The sequence below is a fragment of the Mustela putorius genome, unplaced genomic scaffold (genome assembly GCF_011764305.1).
Source record: "Mustela putorius furo isolate JIRA1106 unplaced genomic scaffold, ASM1176430v1.1 tig00003834_pilon_pilon_pilon, whole genome shotgun sequence".
Taxonomy (NCBI): Eukaryota; Metazoa; Chordata; class Mammalia; order Carnivora; family Mustelidae; genus Mustela; species Mustela putorius.
In genome coordinates this window covers 97,472,129-97,498,455 of record NW_025421987.1, presented here as the reverse complement: position 1 = coordinate 97,498,455, position 26,327 = coordinate 97,472,129, and the positions used below count along the sequence as shown (strand labels likewise).

The following is a 26,327-nucleotide window of genomic DNA, read 5'->3' as shown; positions in this document are numbered from 1 at the left end:
GGAGGCTGCTGACCCTACTCTAAGCTCTCCATGTGTTAATTAAAAAAAAAAACAAAAAACAAAAAATTCAGACCCCTTGAGGCCATGACTAAGGCTGAACCCTGAGCTAAGGACCTGTGTATGGAGTGGAGCAAGAGCTCAGGAAGGTCCGGCCTTGCCAGGCCTCCTGAGGGGCTAAGAGCCCCCTCACACCCCACAACAGTGCACCTTTACTCCCCCAGAATTTGCCCACGTGATGATTAATTTTGTGTCAACTTGGATTAGCTATGGTGACCACTAGTTTAGTCAAATAGCAGTCTAGATGTTACTGTGTTTGTTTTAAGCTATGATTAACATTTACAGTCAGTAGGCTTTAGACAAAAGAGGAGACCCTCCCTACTGCTGGTAGGCCTCCTCCGGACTGTTGAAGGTCTTAACCGCAAAGACCAAAGTTTCCCAGAGAAGAAAGAATTCTGTTGCCAGACTGTGACATAGAAATTCTGTGTTCCCAGCCTTCAGCCTCAAGCCTGCAACCTCAATGCTTACCTGAGTCTCACTTAGACTCGCCAGACCCCACAGTCATATATATACAGGATGTCCTAGATGTTTCAAAGATAGATATCTCCTGTTAGTATTGGCTCTGTTTCTCTGAAGAATGCTGACTGGTACAGTCCACACCTTGAATGGCCTGCCCTGTCTTTCAACCCAGCAGTCCCGCTCACCCCTCGGAGCCTGGCAGAACCATGCCTTCCCCAGGACTCCACTTTCCTGGATCCCATAGCAACCAGACACTCGGGGCCTGTTCCACTCCTGAGGGAGTTCACACTACCTTGAGACCTCACTTGGGTACCCAATGTGAAATAGACCCAGCAGGGAGGGCTGCTTGGCTCACCCTGGGGGAGGAACGGGGCCTTCTATTCTGCAATCCCGTTGGCACACAGTGGTCCTGGAACACAGTAGGGGTTCGATCCACGCTTCCTGACAGTCTACCCTTTTATTTCAAGCAGGCTGTTTAGTTTATGGAAGTCCCAGGGAGAAGGCCCTGTGTGCGGGGCTCAGACCCCCGCTCAGGACACGCATCTGCTTGGAAGGTCCCAAGAGGGTTCACGGAAGGTACAAAGCAGGGCCCTTTGTTCTCCGTAGGGAAGAAGCAAACTGCCTCCACCATCTCACGTGCCTCTGAGCCAGCACGGCCGTGTGCAGCCTTACCCACGAGGTCAGCGGGTCGCCAGGGGAGGTGACCATGTGGGTGAAGAAGCTGGTGCCACCAGGAGGGTACACATGAAGTGGGAGAGTGCCAAGAAAGCTGGAGAGGGTCACCAGCTGGAGGCAAAGTTGCCATCAGTCTGCTTTCTCTGATCCACCCACAGTCCCACCCATGATGTGCCCTGACTTCCGCGCTCCTATTCCTCATATCTGTGAGGTCGTATAACTTAAATCCGTGGTGAGGCTTCCCTCGGAGCCTTCGTCTGAGGCCTAGGTTCTCAGGATTTTCGCTGAAACAGCAGTGCTAGCTAGGTGGTGTGCCTGCTTCTTATCTCAAGCTCTGGGCCACCCATGCTTCGGGGTCTGTTGCCTGAGCTGCGGAGTGCCCGAGAGCACAGAGCCTGCCGGGTCATGGGCCCCCAAGAAACTGCAGGGTCACCAGCTCGTCCACTCACCACCAGCCAGCCAGTCCTCAGGAAGAGGACGACCCCAAATATGTTGATCATGCAGGACGTGAACACACCATCCCAGGTCCCGAACAGCACTGGCTCCCACACGAACAGCTGGCTCTTCCACCAGGGCTGGCGCTGGGCCAGCTCCCCCTGGAAACAGAGCACACAGAACTCAGCTAGCAGCACTGCAGAGGGCCAGGGAGGGACAGGGAGGGGAGTGGGAAGGGGGGGGCTAGCAGAGCTCAGCTTGCTGAGCTGGTCCGCCCACCTGACCGTGTAGGGCAGGCATGTACATGCACACACGAGGTCTTGGAGGCTGTTTCTGCCAAAGGGTCACTGTTCTCTCCTGACAGTGACTCCTGTATCCACGTGGGCAGAGGCAAGCTGGTCAGCGTGTCGGTTCCCTTTCCTTCCTGCTGATCAGTAGACCACACCTCCTAGCCTCTTTACAGATGGCTATGGCCAGGTGACTGAGTTCTGGCTTCTGGAAGGTAGGTGGGGGCAATTCTAGTGAGCATGGGATCCTGGACCCCAGCTCAGGCCGTGGTCGTGAGCACAGGGTAAGGCCTCTTTCCTCCTTTCCTTTTCACTCTTTCTTTCCTTTCTTTCTTCCTCTTTCTTTCTTTCTCTCTCCCTCTCTTTTTTCTCTTTCTCTTTGTTTCTTTGTTTCTTTCATTTTTAATTCAATTAGCCAACATGGAGTACATCATATATATAACATTCCATGATTCATTAGTTGCGTGTAACATGTTCCCTGTCAGTCCTCCCGTCCCAGTGCGGGAGCAGCTTCCAGAAGTCACTAACCTTCAGGTAGACTGACTTTCTGCCCCTCCATCCCGAATACCCCCGTGATGAATTCTGCTATTGAGTTCCTGCTGTTTAAAACACCTGAAGCAGTGGCTTCTTTCCTGACCAGACCATTCTGTCCCAGCGACCTCCATGGCCCCTCCGTCCCACCCACCAGGACCCTAAGCTGTCCTTTGGCAGTTGTTTAGAATCAGAGGTTTATAAGTGGCTAAACACATGCCTTCCTAACATTTCCAGTTCAAAAATAACAAAGGCGATTTAACAAATGCTCAAATGGAAGCTCTTTGCTGAAGAACCTAAAACTTGCAGAGAAACTCAAGTGGCTTAAGGACCACCAGTAGCAGCCGGTGTTGTAAACCCTCTTGCGTAGGCCTGGTAGTGTACGTGCACACATCGGTCACCCTCCAGCACCTCAGGCCACAGCAGCGACGGAGGACCCACCTAGCAGGGGTGGGGGGAGGCGGCAGCTAGGAAGCAGTATGCACAGGGAGTCTAACCGAGCCTGTGTGTGATCTACAGACACACTGAGAAGGCAAAGAGATCAAGAGGATGGGAAAGAACATCTACTCAGAGTCACAGGATCCTGACTCCCGAATGGCGGAGAGCAATGGACATGTCCAGGACCTAGCACCAAAGCCTGAGGCCCACTGACCAAGGTCCGAACAAAAGGAGAGAAGCCCATCCCCTCCTCTCTCTTTGTATTATGCACTCACAGATCAAGATCTTAAATCAAAAAATCATTAGGACCATCAGTGAAGACTTCAGAGCCCTTGGCATCTCCTGCCAGTCCCCGACGCCAGCCGGAGCGCCTTTCATCCGTGTGTGTTCCCGTCCCTCTGTGTTTCACAAGCCACAAATACGGGATCCCCTGACGATCAGTAAATGTGAGAACGGTGACTGGGGCTCACAGCAAGACCGTGCCGACCTATGCTTGTCCTTGAACAAATGGTACCCCGAGACCTGTTTGGTGAATCCTAACGTCCAGACTCGGGACATGGCCCAGCTTCCCGTCTTTGCTGGTCTCTCTTGGTCTCTCCTTGCGTTGTTTCCCACCACGGCTTTCTTTATTAGAAACAGCAGTGACAACGGCAGCTCTTGACAACAAGGAGTAATAATTTAGCGAACGCTTTCACCTTCCACAGCCATCTTTTCCTTTGGTCCTCCCAACACCCCTGGGAGGCAGGCAGGGAGAGGGCCCTGTGCGGCGCGGAGGAGGGAGGCCGGGAGGAGGGGCAGGACTGCCAGGAGTCCACCGCTGGGTTTGAATCCCCCACGCCTGACTAGAAAATCTGAGCTTGGCCCTGACCTCCGGTGATTTGCCCTTGGCTTTCCTATAAGTCAATTCTTTAGGTTCCCATTTCTAAAGCCCTGAACTTTGTTTCACGATGCAGGTGTCAGCCCTCCCCAGAGGTCTCCCACCATGTGGTTAGAAACCGCATTCCTCTTCCATCCCAGCTTCTCCTGTCCCCCTTGAAGACTGCTTCGTGTCCGTGTCTGCTTACCCAACTGCATACGAGAAGCTTTCACTTCCAGGATCCCACTGGACTAACGCCTCAGCCTTAAAGGGGGTTCTCAAAGGAGGCAGAAACTTTAGGAGGCTCGGCACCCTGAGAATGAAAGTGTTAGTGGTCTAAAATGAGTTTGGTGGCCAGGCCATGATATCTTATCTCAGGAGGCTTAGGAGAATGTTCCTCCTTTCTTTTTTTCTTTCTTTTTTTTTTAACCAAGTGACAAGAGAATGTAACTCAGTCTTCCCCAGAGCCCATGTGCTCATCAGAGACCAGTTGGAAGAGCCAGCGTTTGACCCCAATGTTGCAACCCTGATGTTCTTCAAGAGAGACCAGCAAAAGCCCAGGTTGAGAGAGAGAGAAGAGGGAAGAAAGAAAAGCACAGAGAAAAGGAAAGCAGATGAGACAGGGACCCTAGAAGAAACTGTGAAGTAGGTAACACAGAGACACCACGGGGATCTTTCACAGGCTCCCCACACTGGTGCGCTGTACCCCGGACATCAACATGACCACAGCTTGAGTGCCCACCCTTCATGCCTCTCCTTTCCCCACATCCTGCCATGGCTCCACTGAAGTGTGTCCCCACCCCTGCCCCCAGCCTGGGCTCTAGCCCCATGGCGGAGACTACTGTCCAGACAACTCAAACCAGCCACCTTGCAGAATGACTGCTTGGCCTACGGCTGGTACAATCCTGAAACCAGTTCTAATGGGAGGCTATCTCCCCACACCCAGCCCTTCTCCAGCAGTGGCTGGTGTCCTCTAGTCTGACTCAGTCTGGATATGATCTGTCTGGAAACTGTCAGATTCCCCAATGCTGCTCAGCCCCCCCCCCCCCCCCCCCCCCCCCCCCCCCCCCCCCCCCCCCCCCCCCCCACCCCCACCCCCCCCCCCCCCCCCCCCCCCAGTTCAGATGCCAGTCACCAGGCCAGGCTGTTCAGCTGTGCTTCTGAGCAATTGGCTATAGATCGGAGGTTCCCGTGACACCCTCCCTGGCTTCCATTAATTGGTAGAACGTCTCTCAGAATTCAAAGAAACACTTGATTTCCTAGATTACGCTGTGTTTCAAAAGGGTATAACCTGGGAACAGCCAGGGGAAGAGATGCCCAAAGGCGGAAAGCTTTTCGCTTCCATGCTCTCTCCAGGCCCACCACCCTCTCCAAATCTTCATGTGTCCACCAGCCTGGAAGCTCTTCAAACCTGGTTCTTTTGGGGTTTTATGGAGGCTTTATTACGTTGGCATGATTGATGAAATCATTAGCCATTGGCAACTGACTCCATCTCTAGTCCCCACGTCTCCCCTGAAAGTTCCAGCCCTCTAATCACGGTTGGTTCCTTGGCAAGGGAACCAAGACCCTTCCCTTACATACTTTCCAAAAGCCACCTTATTGACATGAACCCAGCTGTCGGTGAGAGGAGATGGTTATGAATGACCAGATACCCTTATCACTCTTATCTCTTAGGAAATTCCAGCGGTTTGGGGAGCTTTATGCCAGGAATGGGTATTAAAGTCAAATACATATTTCTTCCTATAAATCACAATATCACAACTGGCTACTCCACAGCCCTGCTCTCTGTCTTCCCTGCCAGTGTTTCCCAATCCCCCTGTGCTCCTGCTCAGACAGGCTGAGGGCAGAGCCATGGGTCTGCCGCCCGAGCAGACATCTCCCAGGAACACAGAATATCAGCTTCTCCCCCACACTCCGGAACCTCACACTCAACTCCCTCCTTTGTGGGAGGGTAAAGAATCCCCTCCCGTCTCAGACAGGTCCTACCACAAAGGCCAGGACTCACAGACTCTCCCTCTGCCCCTCTACCCAGTCCTTTCTAGCCCCGAGGGAAGGAGGGAGTAGAACAGCCGGGCTTATGGCAGGTGACAACTGGACCAGCTCTGAGCTATCTTTTTTTTTTCCCTTTTCTCTAGGTACTTTTTAAAAAATTTATTGTTTATTAATTATTTTTATTAACATAGAATGTATTGTTTTCCCCAGGGGTACAGGTCTGTGAATCATCAGGCTTACGCATTTCACAGCACTCACCATAACACATGCCCTCCCCAATGTCCATAACCCAACCACCCTCTCCATACTCCCTCTCCTCCCAGCAACCCTCTTTTTCTTTTTTAACCCCCCAAAATAGTCTCATTATTCAGCCTCTATTACACAGGTGCAAACGGGGTGCTGTGACGGGCAACACAGACAGTGAGAGCCTCTGAGGTTACCCCACCTTTAAGTGCCAAGCTCAGGCTGGACATGAGGCTATCTCCCAGACTAGAGAAATGGATGATTTGGAGAAATTTATCATTTTCCCTGAACCATTTGCAGGAAGGTTCTCCTCTATGTCAGGGACCAAGTCTTGTCTTTCATCTCCAATTTGCCTGAGATGCTATGGGGACCCACAAGGGTGGCCCCAACAGCTCCGGGCCAGAAAAAATAAAAAGCACAGAGTTCCCAGATGTCAGGTCAGATTCAGATGGCTACAGGAAAGGTTACATTGTTTGTAGAAGCCAGCTGGGCCCCTGTGGAAGTCTGTAAGGTGTTGCCAAAGTCCAGATGAACATCTGTGGAGTGTCAGATGCCAGAGTTCAAATCCTCAGAGTGAGGCAGACAGAAACTTGTGCAGCTCAGAAATGCTCTCGACACAGAGCTTACTCGAGGCCCAGCTTAGGATGGGGCAGTTTCCACTAAGTTAGTTCATAGATTTCTCAGCAATTGCATCTGGAATCACTTATTTTTTAGAACCGAGGCATCAAAATTTCCAAGTGACGGGGGGCACCTGCGTGGCTCAGATGGTTAAGCGTCTGCCTTCGGCTCAGGTCATGATCTCTGGCTCCTGGCTCAGCAGGGAGTCTGCATCTCCCTCTACCGCTCTGCCTGCTCGTGCTCTCTCTCTCTCCCACAAATGAATGAATAAAATCTTTAAAAATATTTTTTTTTTCTTTTCCAAGTGACAGTGTTTCATTTGTGAGAAACTTCTGAGACTTTCAGCTTCCTTCCAGACTTCAAAGATGCGAGGAATGCCCAGCCTCAACCCTTTCTCAATGGGTCTTGCCCACCACACTTTCATTTTGCTCTTGGTAGAGGCAGATATGAAGTTGACCGCCATCTGGGTAAGGCTGGGAAGCTTTGGGCTCTTCCTGGTGTCTCCACCCAAGTTGGCAAAGTGAGACAACCCCTAGGATACCATGTGGTTAGTCTTGGTTTAAAAGACTCTGCGGGTAGAGGATAAGAGGACTGTGATTCCTAAGTGGGAGGACAGTAGGTACCGGCAGGGTAAAATGAACAAGCACGTGGGCCTCTGTGGTCCCCAGCCCTGAATTGCAGTTTTGTTTTGTTTTTTTTAAAGATTTTATTTATTTATTTATTTGACAGAGAGAGATCACAAGTAGGCAGAGAGGCAGGCAGAGAGAGAGAGAGGAGAAAGCAGACCCCCTGCTGAGCAGAGAGCCCAATGCGGGACTCGATCCCAGGACCCTGAGACCACAACCTGAGCCGAAGGCAGCGGCCTAACCCACTGAGCCACCCAGGCGCCCCTGAATTGCAGTTTTAACCATTTCAAATGCTGGGGATTCACTTAGCTTGAGAGATTGTGACATGGGCCACAGGGGCCACAGAAGGGAAATGCACAATTTTCAGGAGAAGAGACTTTGTTCCTGACATGGTCCTCTTTGATGGCAAAAAGCGAAAAGAGCAGTGCCACCTCTAGACCGTCTTGATTCACAGTAGAAAGCCAGGAGCAGGTTTATGGGGCACCTGGCTGGCTCAGGGGGTTAAGGCCTTTGCCTTCGGCTCAGGTCATCATCCCAGGGTCCTGGGATCAAGCTCCAAGAGTCAGACTCTCTGCTCAGTGAGGAGTCTGCTTCCCCTCTCTCTGCCTGCCTCTTTGCCTGCTTGTGATCTCTGTCTGTCAAATAAATAAATAAAATCTTAAAAAAAAAAGAAAAAGAAAAAGAAAAAAATAAACCAGGAGCAGGTTTAGAAAAAAAGAAATTCTCTTCTTGAAACTGAAGTTCCATAAAAGCACAGATTTATTCTCTGTGGGGACTGGCTTTTTTCACTTGCGAGACGGGCACTAGCTGGCCCACAGTCTGGGGGAGACAATTTCCTTAAGGCGGGCGGAGCTGGGAGGCAGATTGAAGATGAACCACGTGCTTCAAGAGATCTGGGCAGAGCTGCAGTCCCTCCCACACTCCAGATTCCTGAGGGTGAGCCAGGTAATCTGTCCTCCTGGAGGAGACTTGGGAAGGGCTTGTCTTTCCCATGAGTCTGGGACCACACGCCTTGTGGAGCAGGTGTGAGCGTGGCCAGGCTCTGGGAAGCTGGATCCGGCTAGGGAGGGGCAATCCCACGGCTCACCAGACAGGCTGGAGGGGCTCCCAGCCTGGGACACTGGGTACTGATCCGTAGCCACAGGATCAGGCCCGTCCAAGCTGCAGGGGGTGGTACTCTAGGTAAAAGATGCTCTGTTGGCGGCTTTGTCCCCAGAGAAGAGAAACTGCCACTGATTTGGAGGCGTGTCACTATCATTTCTCAGAATCACATCTTCACTCTGTCTCAAGGGGCTCGATCCCTGGGGGCTCCTGGCCTGGCTCAGAGCGATAGAGAAGTGTTCTTCCTCCACGCTGCCCATGTCTCCTTGGAAATAGAGGAAAAGAACATCTGGGAATTCCACTCAGTCTTCATAGCTCTAGGCAGCCAAACAGCTATCTTCCTTCTCTCTTCCTTGGTAAGTGACTCAGGTGACAGCCTAGTTCCTCCCCACCACCTGAGATAGCAAGCTGCTCTGGCTGGGTTGGGCCAACGTGTGTCGTGCTGGCCAGGGCTGCCTGGCCCACTGGCGAGCCGCTCTCATTCTGGGCTCTCCAGTTAAGCCCCAGGGGAGAGGTCTGGCCCCAGTAACTGAAAACTTACTTAGAATCTCCCCGTCCTCAGATCTGGGCCCTAGACATCAATGCCAGGATAACAACATTCTCTGACATGGATGTAAGAGGCTGATGGAAGAGAAGGGGCCAGGCCTGACGTGGAGTCGACTAGGAAGCAGAGGTGGAGACTAAGAAGACAAAGAAGAGTAAGAAACAGAACCCCTCAGAGTGGGGATCAGTGCCTAGCTCTCCCAAGGCCCCCCAGCCTGGCAGGGTCCCGGGGCACACCCACCTTCGTGCCGCTCACGGCAACAGTTCTCCCTTCCACGGCTCCCAGGACTGGGAAGAAGCCAAGTCTTGCGCTCCGAGCCCGGGGGCCCGCACCCCACATGGGCCACACCACGGCTGCCTGCGGGCTGCCACAGTGCAGAGAGAAACATCTTTCTCCTCTGACCAGAGAATCTCCACACTTGAGCAGGCATCTAGAGAGGTAGGGAAACTGTCCCTGAGATGTGCCCAGAGGAGGAAACACTCAGCTTCCTGTACCCAGGGCACGGAGCGGGGGAGCGGGGGAGCAGGGGAGCAGGGGGAGAGGAAAAGGTCTGCCCTAGGCAGGGAGCCAAGTCCCTGCCCAGAAGCCTTCTGCAACTGCCTCCAGCAGGCCACCCGCCAGGCCTTCAGGAATACATGTGACACATGAGATGATGCCTTTTCTCTCTTCTGGCAGCGGGAGGAAAAGAAACCAGGTGAGAAACTGCTTCTGCCCACACAGGTCAGGAGAGGGGCAGAGCAAGAAAAGGCCTGTCCCTTCCCTGCAGACAAAGCACATCCGCACAGACTGTTTCTGCCTGGGATACACACACACACACACACACACACACACACACACACACACACACACGAGCCAGCAGTTTGCTTTCTGAAAGTTGATTATTTATTAATTACACATCAGAGAGGACGCCAAGCTGTTGCAGAACAGTGATGTGGTAGGCCAGGTGGGCGCCACCTTCATCCCCTCTGGCTCTGGATGGGCGGGGGTGAGGGCAGGAGCTGGGGTCAGGGGGACTCCAGCGCGCCTGCGGCCAGTCAGGAGCTGACAGCCCTATACCTGCCGCGTGAGTTTCCGCACAGTTCAGATGAGATGAGAACTATGAAAGCTTTTTGGAAGCAGGAAATACAACAGACAATTTTAAATGTGAGTGAAGGTCCCCGCAGGGAAGTCGGGGGCGGGGGGAGAGTAAGAAAGGAGGGCTTCTGGACAGTGCACTTCCTCTCTTTACCACCTAACTCGTCATCAAGTTTCAGGGAAATCCTTCCTCTGTGGCTCAGCCCTGAAGGCCACCTTCCCAAGACCTGGCCTGGGCCAGTGCTACAAGAGGTGGAAGTGGCTGTACTGGGGAAGTACCGACAGCCGACAGCCGGTGAGGGGTCTGTCACCCAGACCCACGAGAGGAATGGAAATGGCCCCGCCGCGGAGGAGGGAAGGTCCCTGGTGGAGTGGTCAAAGTCTGACTTCCCCGGATTTGAATCTGGGCAGTGCCTTCAGTCAATATTGATTAAGTGTCACTAGAAATGTGAGACCTTCGTGGCAATGTGGGTCTCCTCTACCACATAGTTCAAAAGCCACAGTCTCCATATGGTAGTTTCTGCATGCTTGCTCTGCCTGTGCACCCTAATCTTTGCCCAAGGCACAACCAGGTCAGCCCCCTCGCAGAGCCCCGGCAGTGGTGAGCCTCTCAGACACCATGCAAACACTGACTGCCTGTGGTTCTGGCTTCTAGGACCCCACAGCAGATCCTTCCCCAGTACAGCCACTTCCACCTGTGGGACTCAGAGCCCGGAGACACAGTGGTCTAAACACCTGCTACCGTCCTACAGATGGCGGGAGCCCATCGCAGCAACGCCACAACCGCCTAAACAAGAGCATTCCCTGCCCTCCCCAGCCTCCTTGGCAAATGGGCAGAGCCTTCCCGGCAGGACTCAGGCTGACCCTGGAAAGTCCAGTTGGCTTTAATGTCACAAGGAGCAACATGGACCCTAACACCCTCCCCCAGGAACAGGCAAACCAGCTAAAAATCACCTGCAAAAGGCTTATTCTTCTGGGTGCATCAGTCCATCAGCCAATATTATACCTGTTTAAGAACTGTTACAGGCCGAGTAGTTCTGACTTCTGGAATTACATTAATGTTTGGCATACTCAAGAATCAAATCAAATCAACAAGGATGAAAGAAAAATGAACTACAACTATTCAATTCTAGATAGAAAGGTTTTGGGGTTTCGTTGGGGGTGGGGGAGTTTGTTTTACAAGGGTAGGAATTACCAGCTCTAAATCTACTTTCCGTGAACTGTAGGACTGAGCAAAGAAGTAAATGTAGATGAAAGTTAAGTTTCTCACTGTTGGAGAAGGGAGTAACAACTAAAGAAAGAGGGGTGAGGAAAGGAATGACCCCTGGGCTGGTGGGTTGAAATGAGAAGTATCAGTTCCAGATTGTGGTTTTCAATACAGATAGAAAAATACAAAACTGGGTATGCGCGTGTGTTTACATTCCTTCTCTCTGTCCACCTGAAGGTTCTAAAGCAAAGACACCCCTTTAGCCATCAACATACCGAGCCCCCAGCTCTCAGTCTTTAAATACCATTCCTCACCTTAAGGAACCAAGACCCTTTGGAGAAATGGCCGATTCAGGGCTGGGGAAAAGAAAGTACAAAATGAGCCTGGCACATTTTGTGCCAAAAAGTAAGAAAGTGCTAGAAAGAAAGAGGTGAGAATGTGACTAAAGGACATAGGAGCCAACTTGAAGGGGCTCCCACTGGTCAATTCTGGGCTAATCTGAGCATTAAAATAATAATAGCAATAGAATGTTTAAGTAATAAAATAAGAATCTGAGTCCATACAGATGTAAATAAATGAATAGATTAAAATGAGGAGAAGGGAAAGTCCTTTTTTACAGAAGAACACCAACTAACATCTGTGGAAGGAGCGATGGTGTCAGAAGAATCACCATTTTGCAACCTCAGAGTCATAACCAATTCTGTCCAGAATCACCATCCATGGGTGCTAATGCCACTGAATTAAAGACCGATGAGGGAACAAGATATTTCCATAGTCTCAAAGTATCCTCAGCAAACTGTTTATTAACTACAAAGGGAAGGTCAATGACTTTAGAGTGGATTAACTTAACGGGCACCACCTTAAATAAGTAATGAAGTTAGGATCACCAATAATGGGACAAAGGGACATCCTGTACCTTCTAGAGAAGAACACAACCATCACTTCTAGGGTATTCCTGCCAAAAACACAAAAGCTAAATCTAACCATGAGGGGTCATGTCCCAGACTGAGGGGTGTTCTGCAAAACAACTGGCCGGTGTTTTTTAAAGAATGTCATGAAAGACCGGAAAAGGCTAAGTGACAGTTGCAGATTAAAGAAGAGTAGAAATAGGACAACCAAGTGCAAAGTGCCACCATGGACTGGACCCTGGGCCCCGTGGAAAAATGCTATAGGATGTGAGGGGGATAACTGAAAAAACTGGAATGTGGGACCGAGGACCAGATAATAGGATGTAGCAATGTCCCATTTCCTGATCTCAATAAATATACTGTGGTTCGGTAAAAGAAAATTCTTGTTCTCAGGAAACACACACTGAAGAATTCATGGATGGGGTATTTGATGTGTACAAATTACCTTCAGATGGCTTAGAGGAAAAGTACAGAACATATATTAGAATATATAGACAAATATATACACAAATGGAATAGAAACAGAGAGAAAGAGAGCATACTAATGATGAAGCCAAAGGGCGAAATGTCAACAAATGGTAAATCTGAGTCAAGAATATATGGGCATTCTTGGGGTGCCTGGGTGGCTCAGTCAGGTAAGCCTCTGACTTTGGCTCAGGTCATGATCTCAGGATCCTGGGATCGAGTCCCACCATGCACAGGGGCTCCATGCTCTGTGGGGAGTCTGCTTGCACCCCTCCCCACACTTGTGCAATCACTTTCATTCTCTCTCTCTAATAAATAAATAAAATCTTAAAATACATATATATATAGGCATTATTCATACCATTGTAACTTTCTATGATTGCAAAATGTTATCAACATGTTAAAACTTTAAAAATAAAGAAATAGTAAGTTCAACAAAAACTATATGTTATGCAAGGAGCCCAGACACTTATTTTAAGAAATTGCTTGTACAGTCTTGTGCCCAACATGACACTGATTTTTACTAAATGTGAGCTAGCAGAATGAATGAATGAAATGTGCTTTAGAAAGTGACATTAGGCACCTCTTTTAGAGGGCAGAAAAAGCACTTCTGTGCCTTCTAAATTACCATAAAATGACAGAAAAGATGTGTTGTTGTTGTTTTTTAGTATAAAACTGTGATTATAACTGGAAGGGAAAAAAGAACAAGTGCCACCAGCAGATCAGACATTTGAGGAAATTCCTACAGATGGACTTGGAAAGGGGAAGAAAAAGCAAAGGAGGGAGAAGCAGCGTGGCCAAGAGAAAAGCTGTCTTCCAAGGAGCCTGAGACACTCCAAGTTCAGAGCCTGCTAGCTAATCCAGGGCATGGACCTGGGTGGGGCATCCACTGGACGTAAGGTGATCTTGAAGGCTCTTTCATGCATGTGGAAGTGACATCTGGACACTTACCGCAACAGAGAGGCGGGTAGTAAACAGGCCTCTGTGGTTGCTCAGTTCACGCTGAAGTGGTACAGTAGTAGTAACTCTGAATCGTGAAAGTTTGACATGTGCACTTAGTCCCTGGGGCAGCTGTTCTTGAACTTTCCTTTCTCCAGGTCCCTTTACATTCTTAAAAATTATTGAGCGATGTGGAAGTGTTGGGATTTGGAGCCAATGTCAAGAATTCTTGAGAGAAAATAAACAAACAAACACATAAATAAATATTTAAAAAAATTCTTGAGATGTCTTCAGTGCAAAAAGGTGGTTTTATTAAAGCATGGGGACAGGACCCATGGACAGAAAGAGCTGCACTGGAGTGGTGAGGGGTGGTAATTATATACATTCAAGGTGAGAGGGAACTTGGGGTAGTGTTGAGTATCTAAGGAATTTGGAAGTAAGGTTTCCAGGACCTTGAGGGGTTAGCTACTGTTAGGAAAAGTCATTTACTGGGGCACCTGGGTGGCTCAGTCGGTTAAGCATCTGCCTTCAGCTCAGGTCATGATATCAGGGTCCTGGGATTGAGCCTGGCGTCAGGCTCCTTGCTCAGTAGAGAGCCTGCTTCTCTCTGTCCCTCTCCCCACTCTCCTTGCTTGTATGTGCTCTCTTTCACTCACTCTCTCTCTTTCTCTCTCAAATAAATAAAATCTTTTTTTAAAAAGGGAAAAGTCATTTATTACTATCTAGTAAAACGTTAGTCATGAAACCCTTCAGATGTGTATCAGTGGGCCATGTGCTTGGAGGATGACTGTTAACCTGTATCTTGAGGAGTAAAGATAAAGTTAGTTTACAAAGGAATTTTTGTAGATTAAAGTAGATTTACAGGATCCTGGAGGTCAGGATCATGTCAAGCTGAGATTGCCTTCTATCCTTAGTAAAGTATTAACATCGAGGCAGTTGAGTTCCTAGAGGAAGGTCACTCTGTCTGTTTCAAGTACTTGTCAGTGGTCTGTATGCAGTAAGGAAATTTAATTTTTTCTTTTGCCTTTGTTTCCCACATCACTGAGGACCCAAAGAGCTTTTGTTTATGTGTGTTGTATCTACCGATATTTACCATGTCAGAAATTAAAAGGAGATATTTTACAGTATTAATCATTTAAAAATCACAGTAATAACCTCATTATCTGTTCAAATAAATGACCCGTTCTCATGAAGAATAACTACTGTCCAAAACAAGACCACTTAATAAAAAGAGGCCTTGTCAGACATTTTGCGGATCATTCTAATGTCTGGTCTGATAGAAGACAGCTGGACCCACCTAGCTACTTCTGCATTCAATCTGTTGTGAAGTATTCTTTTTGAAATACATGACAAAAGTTTGGCCTTCCACAGTTCTACAGTTAGATGGCAAGGGTGATTGACTACCACCGGTCCGCATGTGAAAAAAAATTATTGTCACCCAAAAGATGAGAATCACAAAACAGGGTGACATACAACATAAGAAACAGTTATATAGTCAGGGCGCCTGGGTGGTTCAGTCAGTTAAGCATCCGCCTTTGACTCAGGACATGTTCTCAGCGTCCTGGGATTAAGCCCTGAGTCCTTGGAGCTCCTGCTCATCAGGGAGTCTGCTTCTCCCTCTCCTTCTGTACCCTCTCAGGCACTCTCGCCCCCCCCCCCCGCCTCTCTCTCAAATAAATAAATAAAATCTTTAAAAAAAAAGGAAAGAAAGAAAGAAAGGGTTATAGCCACACAGGAGCCAGAAGAAAGAAAGGAACTCTGAAAGAAATGAAGACCCTGTTGCTCAGAGAAGCAAAGCTTTAATAACTTAATACGACATTTTCTTCTCCAATAACATCACTTGGTGATTCAGTTCAATACACACACCTCAGTGTTATAAATGCTATTTCTAGGTTTTAAATTTTTATAATGGGGAAATGTTCATTATAATCACAGAAAAAGATACAAATTTTATAAACCTCGACAATGTAAAAATAATAATCCAACCAATAAAAACTGAGAAACAAGATGAGGGAAATAGATGGGAGAGTAAATGTGCCAATGTCTTCTTTTTTTCAGCTCAGGAAGTGATAAGTAAATAATTAATACATGGATAATTTGGTCAAGAAATTAAAATACAAAGATATGACTTAAAGGAAATGAAAACCAGAAATGAGAAGCAGAAGCAGTGAGTATCTCTGGAAAGTGTGGGTGAAGGCTTTTAATTTTATACCATTCTTGATCGTTTGAATTGTTTTTTACTGCATGCATAGAGTACTTCAGTGATGAAAGTATTAACTTTTTTAAAATGTAAATAAACAATTAACACATTATTAGAAATATTGTTAAAATAGAATGGGGTTTCATGCTGACCTAGAGTCAGTCCTCCTGTTTTTAACTCAACTTCATTTTTTGCAACGTCCAGAGAAGCCTGTGGTTTCAATCAGTTTGCAAGTGTTGGATGGATGGGATACTTAGAGTGAAGCCTTTTGTAAAATTAATGTCTCTTCTTACAATCTTTTTTTTTTTTAAGATATTTTCATTTATTTGACAGAGAGAGACACACAGCGAGAGAGGGAACACAAGCAGGGGGAGTGGGAGAGGGAGAAGCAGGCTGAGCAGGCAGCCGGATATGGGGCTCAATCCCACGACCCAGGGATCATGACCTGAGCCAAAGGCAGACACTTAACCGACTGAACCACCCAGGTGCCCCTCAATCTGCATCTTTTTTAAGAGAAATTTGGTTTCTCTTTGTTTTGCTCTTGAAAGATCACTGCCTAAAATAAACAGGGAAAGTGACCAAGTCATGGCTTCCTGCTTCAAGTTAAAGTCTCTAAGCACTGGGATTCACGTTAGATCACATTTCTCATCTGCTTCAGACATGACTAGTGAGGGCTGCTAGGCCACCAGCACCTTCCAGTTCTTTGAAAGCACTCAAGTCCTCTAACTGTTTCCAGGGACTGTTTAGGAAGAGAACACAGGAGATTTTTTTTTTATACAGCCCAGAGGTTTTTACACCACTATCTTTTTCCTCTGTCTTTATGCCTGTGAAGAAGAAAACATTCACACACCAAAATAAAAACAAAGGAAAGGTAAATGGGATGCTTTCTCCTGAGAGATGGAAACATTATCTTCTTGGAAGGGCAGCAAAGCCTGCATAGGTGTTACCTATTGAAGACTTTTGCCAAACTATTCTAAAGCACACCATCATCACTACACTCACCATAGCCCTTTGATTAGGTATTCAAACTCAGAAAGAATAAAATATATATTTTAAGAATCAGATTCACTTATACTTGATAATGACTGAAGAGCAAGAAGAGATAATGAATTATATTCAGGGATATATATTTCTTTAAATAATACTACAATTATTTAATATTGTTCTTTGACTATAGAAGTATCTAGTGTTTAAACTGTGATCCTGATGAGATACATTTTGGCCAGAGAAAGGATAAAATGAATGGAAAAATATCCACCCCATAGGAGTTTAGGGGTTCTATCAGGCCAGACCAGGGTGTAAGCACCACCTAGTGGCACCTTCCTCAAATTACAAGAATAGTGTTTCAGCAGCGGTAGGATTTTCCTTGCAAGGCCTGATCTACTAAAAGAGGGCAAGGACTGGATTTTTTTTCTGTATCTGGCCACGGATTAAAGGGACCCTAAGGCAGTAAGAAGTTTTAAAGTCTAGTCAATCCATTCATGGCTAGGCAAAATGTATTAATCGTGGTTTTGTTTTGTTTTTTTTCTATATCTTATGATACTATAACATCCTAAAAACCTTGCGGGCCGAAGAAAGATTGACCATCCCCCATCCCCAGCGTTAACCAGTTCTTAGAGATAGCAGAGGGCTGGCCAGGAGCATGCCTTTCATATCCAAACCAACTAATTCTGAGTCTGTCCCCCAAATAACCCTCACACACCAAGCTAATGTTTCCCTTGTCTAAACTGTCCCAGAGCCAGGCACTAGGCAACTAGAGAACACCCCTATAGCCGGAAGCCCACCAGAACTATTCCAATGAGCCAATCCTAAACTCCCTTGCCCCGTTTTCCCCACAGAAAACCTAATGAAGGCTGTGGCTCAGGCTGTCCCCTCGCTCCTACACCTGCCTTCTGACCAGAACCTGAGGCTTCCCCTGTGGTCATGTATAGCATGGGATCCCCACCCCTCTTCTTTTTTTTTTTTTTTAAGATTTTATTTATTCATTTGACAGAGATTACAAGTAGGCAGAGAGGCAGGCAGAGAGAGAGGAAGGAAACTGAGCAGAAAGCCTGATGCAGGGCTCGACCCCAGGACCCTGAGATCATGACCGGAGCTGAAGGCAGAGGCTTTAACCCACTGAGCCAGTCAGGCACACCGCCCCCTTCTTTTGGGAAATGAAAGTAGTAAATTCCTTCAAGGTTACTTGTCTCTTCATGTCATCAATCTCCTCCATAAGTGAAGAACCTCTGGGTACAAATGAGACAGGATCCCACTTCAACCACTTCAGTGAAGAATCACTTCCATTCCAGTTTTTAGGGCACCTTCATTCATAAAATGTCTCCATTCCCCTTTTTACAAATAGGCAGCATTTTTGGCTCAACTATCATTTGGGCAGTTGCAAACAGGGCTAGAAAATGGAAAGAAGGGAATAACAAAGGAGAGAGCAGGAAGGGTGATGGTGTCCACAGACTCAACCCTGAGAACCAGTGTGTCCCTGCTTCTCTCCCAGATTCCAAGACCATAAGCCTCTTCTCTTCTGCCATCTCCACAAGGTGCTTCTGTCCAGGTACCATTGGTGGCTTGGCAGGGAAGCTCCCAACCAGCTGAAGCTTCATGACCTGTCACTTGCATGGAGTCCCTTCCAAAAGTTAGACCTAATTCTGTATTTTAATTTGTATCTTTTAACTAAAGACAATCTCTAAAATCAGACAAGTTTAACACTCTACGAAAACTGGGAGGATGAGGGGGGGTGAGTCATGGTCCAGGGATCCCTGATGTGAGTCCTTCTCTTCCATCCAAACATCTGGGCCTCAGTTTCCTTATCTGTAAAAGGAGGGGCCAACAGGGTGATTTTGTCTTTTTTCTTTTCTTTTCTTTCTTTCTTTCTTTCTTTCTTTTTTTTTTTTTTTTGAGTAAAGCAATAGAAGTTTTTTTTTTTTTTCTTAAAGATTTTATTTATTTAACAGACAGAGATTACAAGTAGGCAGAGAGGCAGGCGGAGAGAGAGGAGGAAGCAGGCTCCCTGCCGAGCAGAGAGCCCGATGTGGGGCACGATCCCAGGACCCTGAGATCCCAGGACCCTGAGCCCAAGGCAGAGGCCTAACCCACTGAGCCACCCAGGTGCCCCGCAGTAGAAGTTTATTAAGTGAAGATGCAGAAAAAGCTCTCAAGAGTGAAAGGGGTTGCCAATGAGGGCCTCTAGGGTTGGTCTTTTATAGAAAGCTAACCAGGAAACTTAAATCCTTTCAACATCTCTGTTGATAATACCTAGGGGCTGGTTATTCTTTGTTAGTCACAGATGATTATCCTAAAATCACCCATCCCACACACCTAGGGCAGGGTGAACCTGGAGTAGGGTGGTCTTTTTAAATTTTTTTTTAAGGTCTTATTTTTTATTTATTTGAGAGAAAGTACACACAAGTTGCGGGGGGCGAGGGCAGTTGTGGGGGGAGAGGGACAAGGAGACTCCCCACTGAGCAGGGAGCCCAATGATGTGGGGCTCCATCCCAGGACCCCAGAATCATGACCTGACCCAAACACAGATACTTAACCGACTAAGCAACCCAGGCACCCCAGGGTTGTTTTGTCCCCTCTCCTCAGCTCTATTTATTTCTCCACATACTAATAAAGCAATACCCTATAACCTCCCATGTGGTGGCCACCAAGGCTCATCTTGCACATTAGGTGGTTTTTTTTTTTTTTTTTTTTTGGCTTTTAAAAGATTCCAAACTAGGCCTGACAAATGCATGGCTATCAGTTCTTAACTGTACATGGGGTGATGCAAGTGCAGAAGGCAAGGGCAAAGCTTTTGCAATGAAGCCTGACACCAGTGCTCAAAATACTATCATAACCTAGAGACAGGATGCATTAAGCCTAATCCAGAGCTGTGTCACTGGTCAGCACCTGTGGTTCTGGCCCGTCTCGGCCCCTCAGTGCATGTGTCCTCAGACAGGTCATTGGACACCTCTGGCCTTGTCTCTAGACATGCCAAGCAAGGGGCCTGCGCCAGAGGTTTCTCAGAGCCCCCCTGGCTCTCTTGCTGGTGCTATCTCCTTGCTCCCCAGTGTCCCACACTTGACCAGACTCTCTTTACTCTGACCATCCTCAGCTAACCTCAGGAAGCCACTGAACTGAGGAAGAGAGCAAAGGATGCGAGGGCAGAGAAGGGAGAGGGAGGGCAAGGAAGTCCAGCAATGCTGGGGGTCCGTTCAGGTCAGCCACGCCCGCCCTCTGGAAACACCTCTCCCCACACTCAGGCCAGCAGCCACGGCCCTACCTGCTCTACCAGCGCACCGACTTCCAACAGGCTCTTTTCCAGCGTGACTAGTCAGGCTGGCCAGAGGTGAGCACCCAGAATTCCTAGAAAGGGGTCCTCATGGACTACTCCTGCAGGAGCCAAGTTTCTGGAGGAAGGCCGGGTGGGGAAGAAAGAGTATGAGTCACTCATACTCGCTAATCTGCAGCTTCAGGAGACTTGGGGACAACCCATTGCATAACCCAGCTTCCCTTTAGTTCTCTGGAGACCATCCAACCCTGGGAGAAGGAAGACAACCTCAGGTTCGTTGGAGGCATTCTTTATTCCATAGTAATTGTGAGATTTCAGGTTTGGGGGGACATTTTTTTAGTAGATTTTTTTTTTTAAGATTTTATTTATTTACTTAACAGAGAGAGAGAGACAGCACAAGTAGGAAGAGAAGCAGGCAGAGGGAGAAACGGACTTCCCGCTGAGCAGGCAGCCCAGTGCAGGACTTGATCCCAAGACTGTGGGATCATGTCCTGAGCCCAAGGCAGATGCTTCACCGACTGAGCCACCCAGGAGGCCCGAGATTTGTCCCAGCAATAGCTATTATTGGAGATCTTGACAATGATATGCACTCGGTCAATACCTGGTGAGCTGAGCCGAATTTCCTCACTCTTCCCAATGCTAAAAGCACTTGATCTTGCTGGACATCAGACCTCACTCAGCACATGGACTTGCCATCTCTCCCTGCAGGCTACCTGCTTTCTCCTGCCAGCTTAATCTTCCCAACTCACCATATCCACCACCACAGTCCTCTCCGGCCAGGGACTGGCGGCGACAAGAGCAGGACGTAGGCTGTTAGCCTTCCGTTGCCCTCCCCCGGGCTCTGGCTGCTCCTTAGGTCCCCGGGCCCATGCTTCACAAGCAGTGCACTCTGCTGAGCTGCAGCGTGAGGTCTGCGTCATCCGGCCACTGAGCAAACACAGTATTTACGGCTCGCCATGTGACAGGCTCTGGGCCAGGTCCTTCCACATATGGCACAAAAGCCCGAAAATCAGGTACTGCCTCCCTGTCTCACAGTTGTGGAGGCAGACGGGGAGCCCTGAATAACTGACCTGAGGACCCAGCACACCCAGCATCACAGTCAGATTTTGGAACCCTGCCTCTGAGGTTCAAGTCCACCGCCAAACCACACCTCCCGTTAGTGAAGTGCCCGAGAACAGAGAGTCCCAAAATAAGACTAGTTCCTGCCAGAGGCTCAGCTGGTTCTCAAACACACACACGCATACGCACACACGTGCACATGCACAAACACATGCTCACACCACACACAGGCACACACATTCTCAAGCCACTCGGACCCATCTAGGTCTAGAAAGGGTCCCATCCTCCTCAGCAGACACCAACCCCGCAAGTTGTCCTGGACAAGGTCCCACATTCTGGCTTCAGCCACCAGAATAATCCTGCATTTGGGACTTAGGTCTCTGCTGTGCTGAGTCCCGCATGAGCTCCCCCCTAAACCTTCTGATTACTTATATCATGACACTATGGAACAAATACATACTACTCCCCCTCGCTTTAGTATTAACCAACATTTACTGGCTTCTTACTATGAACCAAGCACTACACTGAATATTTACAGGAATTATCTCTTTCTTTAAGATTTTATTTTTATTTATTTATCCAAGAGAGAGAGCATGAATTATTGCTTTTAATCTTTGTAACTCCCTAGGGCAGGTTTTATTACTGCACCCATCTTATAGGTGAGGAAACAGAGGCTTACCTGAGTTAAATAACTTGTCCAAGGTCACAAAGTGTTAGATCAGCACCCTTGACACCACACAATTAACCTGACCTAGAGCCTCTTCTCAGCTGGCCTAGTTAGTACTGATCAACACACACACACACACACACACACACACTCACACACACACAGAGCTACTCCCTCTGGTCTCAAGACAATTAAAGTGGAACCAAGAATTCATCCATTCACCTCTCCACCTTACTCACAAACATCCCCACTCTGACTGAATTTCTTGAGAGCTACTTTCCAGTCACAGTGACCAAGAGAAGAGCAGATCTGAACCAAAGGATTTGGCATGGGGCTGCCTTCTTATTCCTGTGTTCTCCAAGCTCCAAAGCTCCTAGCAGAATTCCTGACTCCCGAGGCTAGAGTAAAGGTAGAAGAAGGTTCACTGGAATCTTCTGGAGGGCCAGCCACTCCCAGAGGTCATTTGCACACATGTCAGCTACCCACCCTGCCATCTGCCCCCAACACAGGCCTCTGACATACCATCTGGGGGGCTCTGCTCTACCACCGGGGTGGGAGGCCAAGAGCAAACAGGATTAAAGCTGGGGCCTTGGCAACAAGCACACCTTGGTTCCAAACAGCTCTATTCTTTCAGCTGTCCAACCCAAAACATCCTATTCCCTCCAATATCTGGCTCTGAGGGTGAAGTGAGCAACATTAAATGCTCGTTCTGTAGCAGGTGCCCAGGGCTCAGTCCGGGCCATGTTTCCAAGGTTCACCACGTGTATGCTCTACTTCCACCATACCTCAGCACCTAATGCAAAGGGCAGCCCAGGGAGCTCGGTTAAGTAGAACCAGTACTAACTGAGTGCATCCCATACGCTGAGCACCAACGGCAGGCACTGAGGATGCACCCAAGACCAAGGGCCTTGACCCTGAATGCCATCCAGTCCCTCAGTGTTTGGAGAGACAGGTGATACAGAGCCACCACAGTTTTAAAAGCAAGCCCCTCTTAGGGCAATTGAACTCACCTTTGGCTACCCTCTGTTTGTGGATTTGGTTAGTCAACTAACCGTCGTCATCCACTTACATATCAGGCACTGCCTTCAGCACTAGGAAGGTTCCAGTGACCAGTCAGTTGAGTGAGAAGTCTCGGCAAGAAAGACACAAGCACAGCGCCTGGAGAACGGTGACCTCTGGCTGGAGTGTGGGGCACAAACAAGATGCAGGCTCGAAACTCCCTCAGGATCAGCCTGGGCAGGGCCTCTGCTAAGGAGCCGAACTCCAGCTGGTGGACACAGGGAGCCACTGAAGGTTCTTAACAGGGGAGAGAGGGTTGCAGCAGATCCCTCTCACAAAGGGAACCAAGAATGTTTAACTTGTCTCTTTTTTTGGACTCCCTGGGGTCAAGAGCCTCATGTTTCCCATCTGGGTATCTTCTTCGTGCCTATCACGGCAGCCATTATTTTGGAAGGGGTCCACAAATAACATATTAAGTGTGTAAACATTCATGTACAGCCTTACATGTCCAAAGAAAACACGTGGGAAGTATGGGGAGAAGCTAGTCAAGTTCAAGAAAATGGAAGACCCCTGATTAACCAAAGTCTCTCTACAAGTCCTCGGCCACACTAAGAACAAACAGCTCTGAGCAGGTGTTCTGAAACAGCTTTGAGGAGCTATACCAAGTCTCCAGTCCCTCAGTTCTTGCAGCATGGAAACTTCCAGGACTGGGTGTGAGGAGTGGAGTACAATGGTGCAGGGGCTACAGCCCGCGGCCTGCCCAGGAGAAGAGGGGCAGTATCTTGTACTGGGTACTCGCCCCCCACCAGCCACCATGCTGCATTTTCCCCATGTACCTGTAAACCTGAAGAGGGGGTAACTGGCCAGTTTGAATGCCCCCATCAACTTAGAACCCCATCTGCCTCACCAGCCTCTGCCCTTTGGCTCAGGACTCGTAGGTTCTGGAGCCTGCTCTCTGGGAACTGTGTGAGGCCTTGAGTTGATGCTCTCCCCTCTCGGCAGGCTCATTCCTCCATTTATGCCAGAAACCCTTCTGCTCTTCTCTACAAAGTATGAGTGAAATCCAAGGGACACCGGAAACCTCAAGGTTGGGTGATCCTTCAACAGCAAAGACCGGTGCAGGTAGTTTCCTAATAAACACCGAAGCCTTGCTTTTTACTTTTTAAGGGATTCACTGTATTTCTGCAGAAACCCACTTCAATTCCATTGCCATTAAATATTTACTATAACTAATGGTCAACGGGGAAGGAGAAAAGAAAAAAAAATAACTTGCAGCCATCAGAAAATTGAGAAATCCATTTTGATGTGGAAAACCGAGGCAGAAGAAAAATTGTTAAATTTCGTTACCACCTCCAGCCCATTGACAAGTCCTTGAAACTGGCAGAGTGACATTCCTCTAGGGACTCAACTGCCTTAATGTTAATATTTTGCTAAGAGCAAAAGGCAATCCTAGCCCAAACCCCCATCCCCAGGATCCTGTAAGTCTACTTTAACATATAAAAATTCTTTCAGAAATTTCCTTTATTTCTAACCCCCCCAAGATACATGTTGGCAATCAAACCCCATCCCCCAAGCATATGGCTCACCAGTGGATATATATCTAAAGAGTTTCATGATGAAGGTTTTATTAGGTGGTAATAAATTACCTTTTCCCAACAATAGCTAGCCCCCTTAAGGTTCTGGAAACCTTGCTTCCAAACTCCTCAGAGACTTATGCTATTCCTAACCTTCTCCCAACTTGAAAGTATATAATGGGCCACTCCTTATGACTCTGGTGCAGCTCTTTCTGTTCACGGTTCCTGTCCCTGTGCTTTAATACGTCTCAAGAATTCTTTCTTGGCCGTCGGCTTCAAACCCTAACATCTCTCCTACATCACATTTGGCTTCGGCATATATGAGTTATTTGAAAATAAAGTTACCTTCTTACACTGGTTTGATTCAATAGTAAAAGGCATTTAATATTATATGAGTCCTCAGTCCATTCATGGAAACCTCCATGGGGCAGGAAGGGAAGCCCAGAACTCAAAATCCACTACAAAGTATACCAAAGATTTTCTGTACACAGATGGTTAACAGTTGGCCATAATATTTTCTTGATTAAGTCAGAATACCAAAATAAACTTCTGAGATAATTACTTTTAAAATAGGGTACTGTAATGTTTCCGTTCAGCTTCCTGTCTGGTGACCCCTCATTCCCTCTCAGTCCCCCACACCACGCAAGCCTACCTGCTGGGCTGCCTCATGGAAGAGCTCCTGCACTTGAGACATCTGGGCCATTCTCCTGGAAATGGGGTCCTGGCAGTCTGGGTGGGCAGACCCCTCTAGAAGGCAAACACCATCCTTGGTCAGGCTGGCTCCTCTTCCCTCCATCCTTACGCTCTAACCTTCCTGTATACACCAGACACAGCCCTGACTGAGGAAGGGGGCTTTTCTACCCCATCTGGAAATAGCCCCTTCCTCTCTGGTACTCAAATATATGCCACACATCCTTCAGAAGCTCCCTGTGCTCAAACCTTGCTGTCCTAGAGCCCCAGCTATGGCAGGTGGAGCCAGCCCACCAGGCTGCCCAGTCCTTGAGGATGCAGTTGGACACTCCTCTCCCACCCTCGTGAACCCCTCTGTCCCCAGCAAGGGCATCACTGGCTCACTAGAACCGGTTGCAGGTGGTGAGTGAATGTAGATTAGACCATGAGCAGAGAGGGAGAAGGGAGTTTAGGAGGTTCTTTTGGGGGTCCCCTCTGAAGCAGGGCCAGAAAGGGTAGGGGAGTGGAGGGCAGGTAACGAAAAAGGCTTGGTTCTCCTCAGTGGAGCAGTCTTCCCTTGGCATCAAAGCCAGTTTTCCTTGGGGGAGGGACCTTGTGCACCCGCCTGAGTGCCCCCTTTCACCAGCACAGGGATGGGACAGAGACAGGGCTCTTGACATACTGGAAGGAGGAGGAAAGGGAGAATGAGGGGAGGGGTATGGGGGCAGAGTTTGCCATGTGAGAAGAACATGACCAATGACAGCAGCCAGCGAAGGCGAGGAAGGGAAAGCGCCCCAAGAGTATTCTAAGGAAAAGGGCTGGGGGCTGGGAGCAGGGAGACTGCAAGGATTTGGCGGGCCGCGGAGACGAGCAGAGTGCGAGGGGGACCCAGAAAGGTTCCGGCGCCTCTCGGCCCCCTGCCCACGCGCGGACAGCGGGTCCTGACCGAGCCGCGCTGGGCATGCCACCACCCCCGCAGCTCCGGCTTCTGGTCCGCGGAAAAGGACGCCCAGGTTCCGGAGCCGGAGCCCCGACCCCCTCACGTCTCGGTCAGCTCCTGCGCGTAGGCGAGCCCCGGATCGAGCAGCCCACACCCGGCTCTCGGGACCCTGGGGAGAACCCAGCAGCCCTCTTCCGGGCGGGGCGGGACACGCGCGCGTATCCGGGCCCCCGACGACAGACGCGCAGGTGCACACGCGCCCGGGAGAGGCGGGGATTACCTGAGCAGGTGGCGACGCCTGGCCCCCGTACTACACGACAGTGCTCCTCCAGAGAGAGAAACCCTCCGCAGGACCACCTAGCGCACTCCCCACCTGGCAGCCCCATCCACCCTCACCTGCTCCGGGGCCAGCGAGCTCCTAGCGCTGGGCCCGCCCCGTGCCCGCCCCGCCGCCACGTGGCTGACCAGGTGTGCGCGGCGCGGATCCCAGCTGTTGG

General features: G+C 48.9%; 1 protein-coding gene across 2 annotated transcripts in view; it reads right to left on the bottom strand.

The window, feature by feature from the left end:
* Window positions 1-26,327, bottom strand: part of SLC12A8 (solute carrier family 12 member 8) — a 137,282-nt gene extending 110,955 nt beyond the window's left edge. Inside the window, exons 1-3 of one of the 2 annotated variants that reach the window (XM_004745406.3) lie at window positions 26,227-26,327; window positions 24,874-24,968; window positions 1,641-1,787 (exon numbers count right to left, since the gene is read on the bottom strand). In XM_004745406.3, coding sequence (XP_004745463.1) covers window positions 1,641-1,787; window positions 24,874-24,924 — 198 coding nt within the window. In that variant the 5' untranslated portion in view covers window positions 24,925-24,968; window positions 26,227-26,327. Of the gene's footprint in view, window positions 1-1,640; window positions 1,788-24,873; window positions 24,969-26,110 lie in introns of both variants that reach the window. The other variant, XM_004745404.3, reaches the window with a different exon arrangement.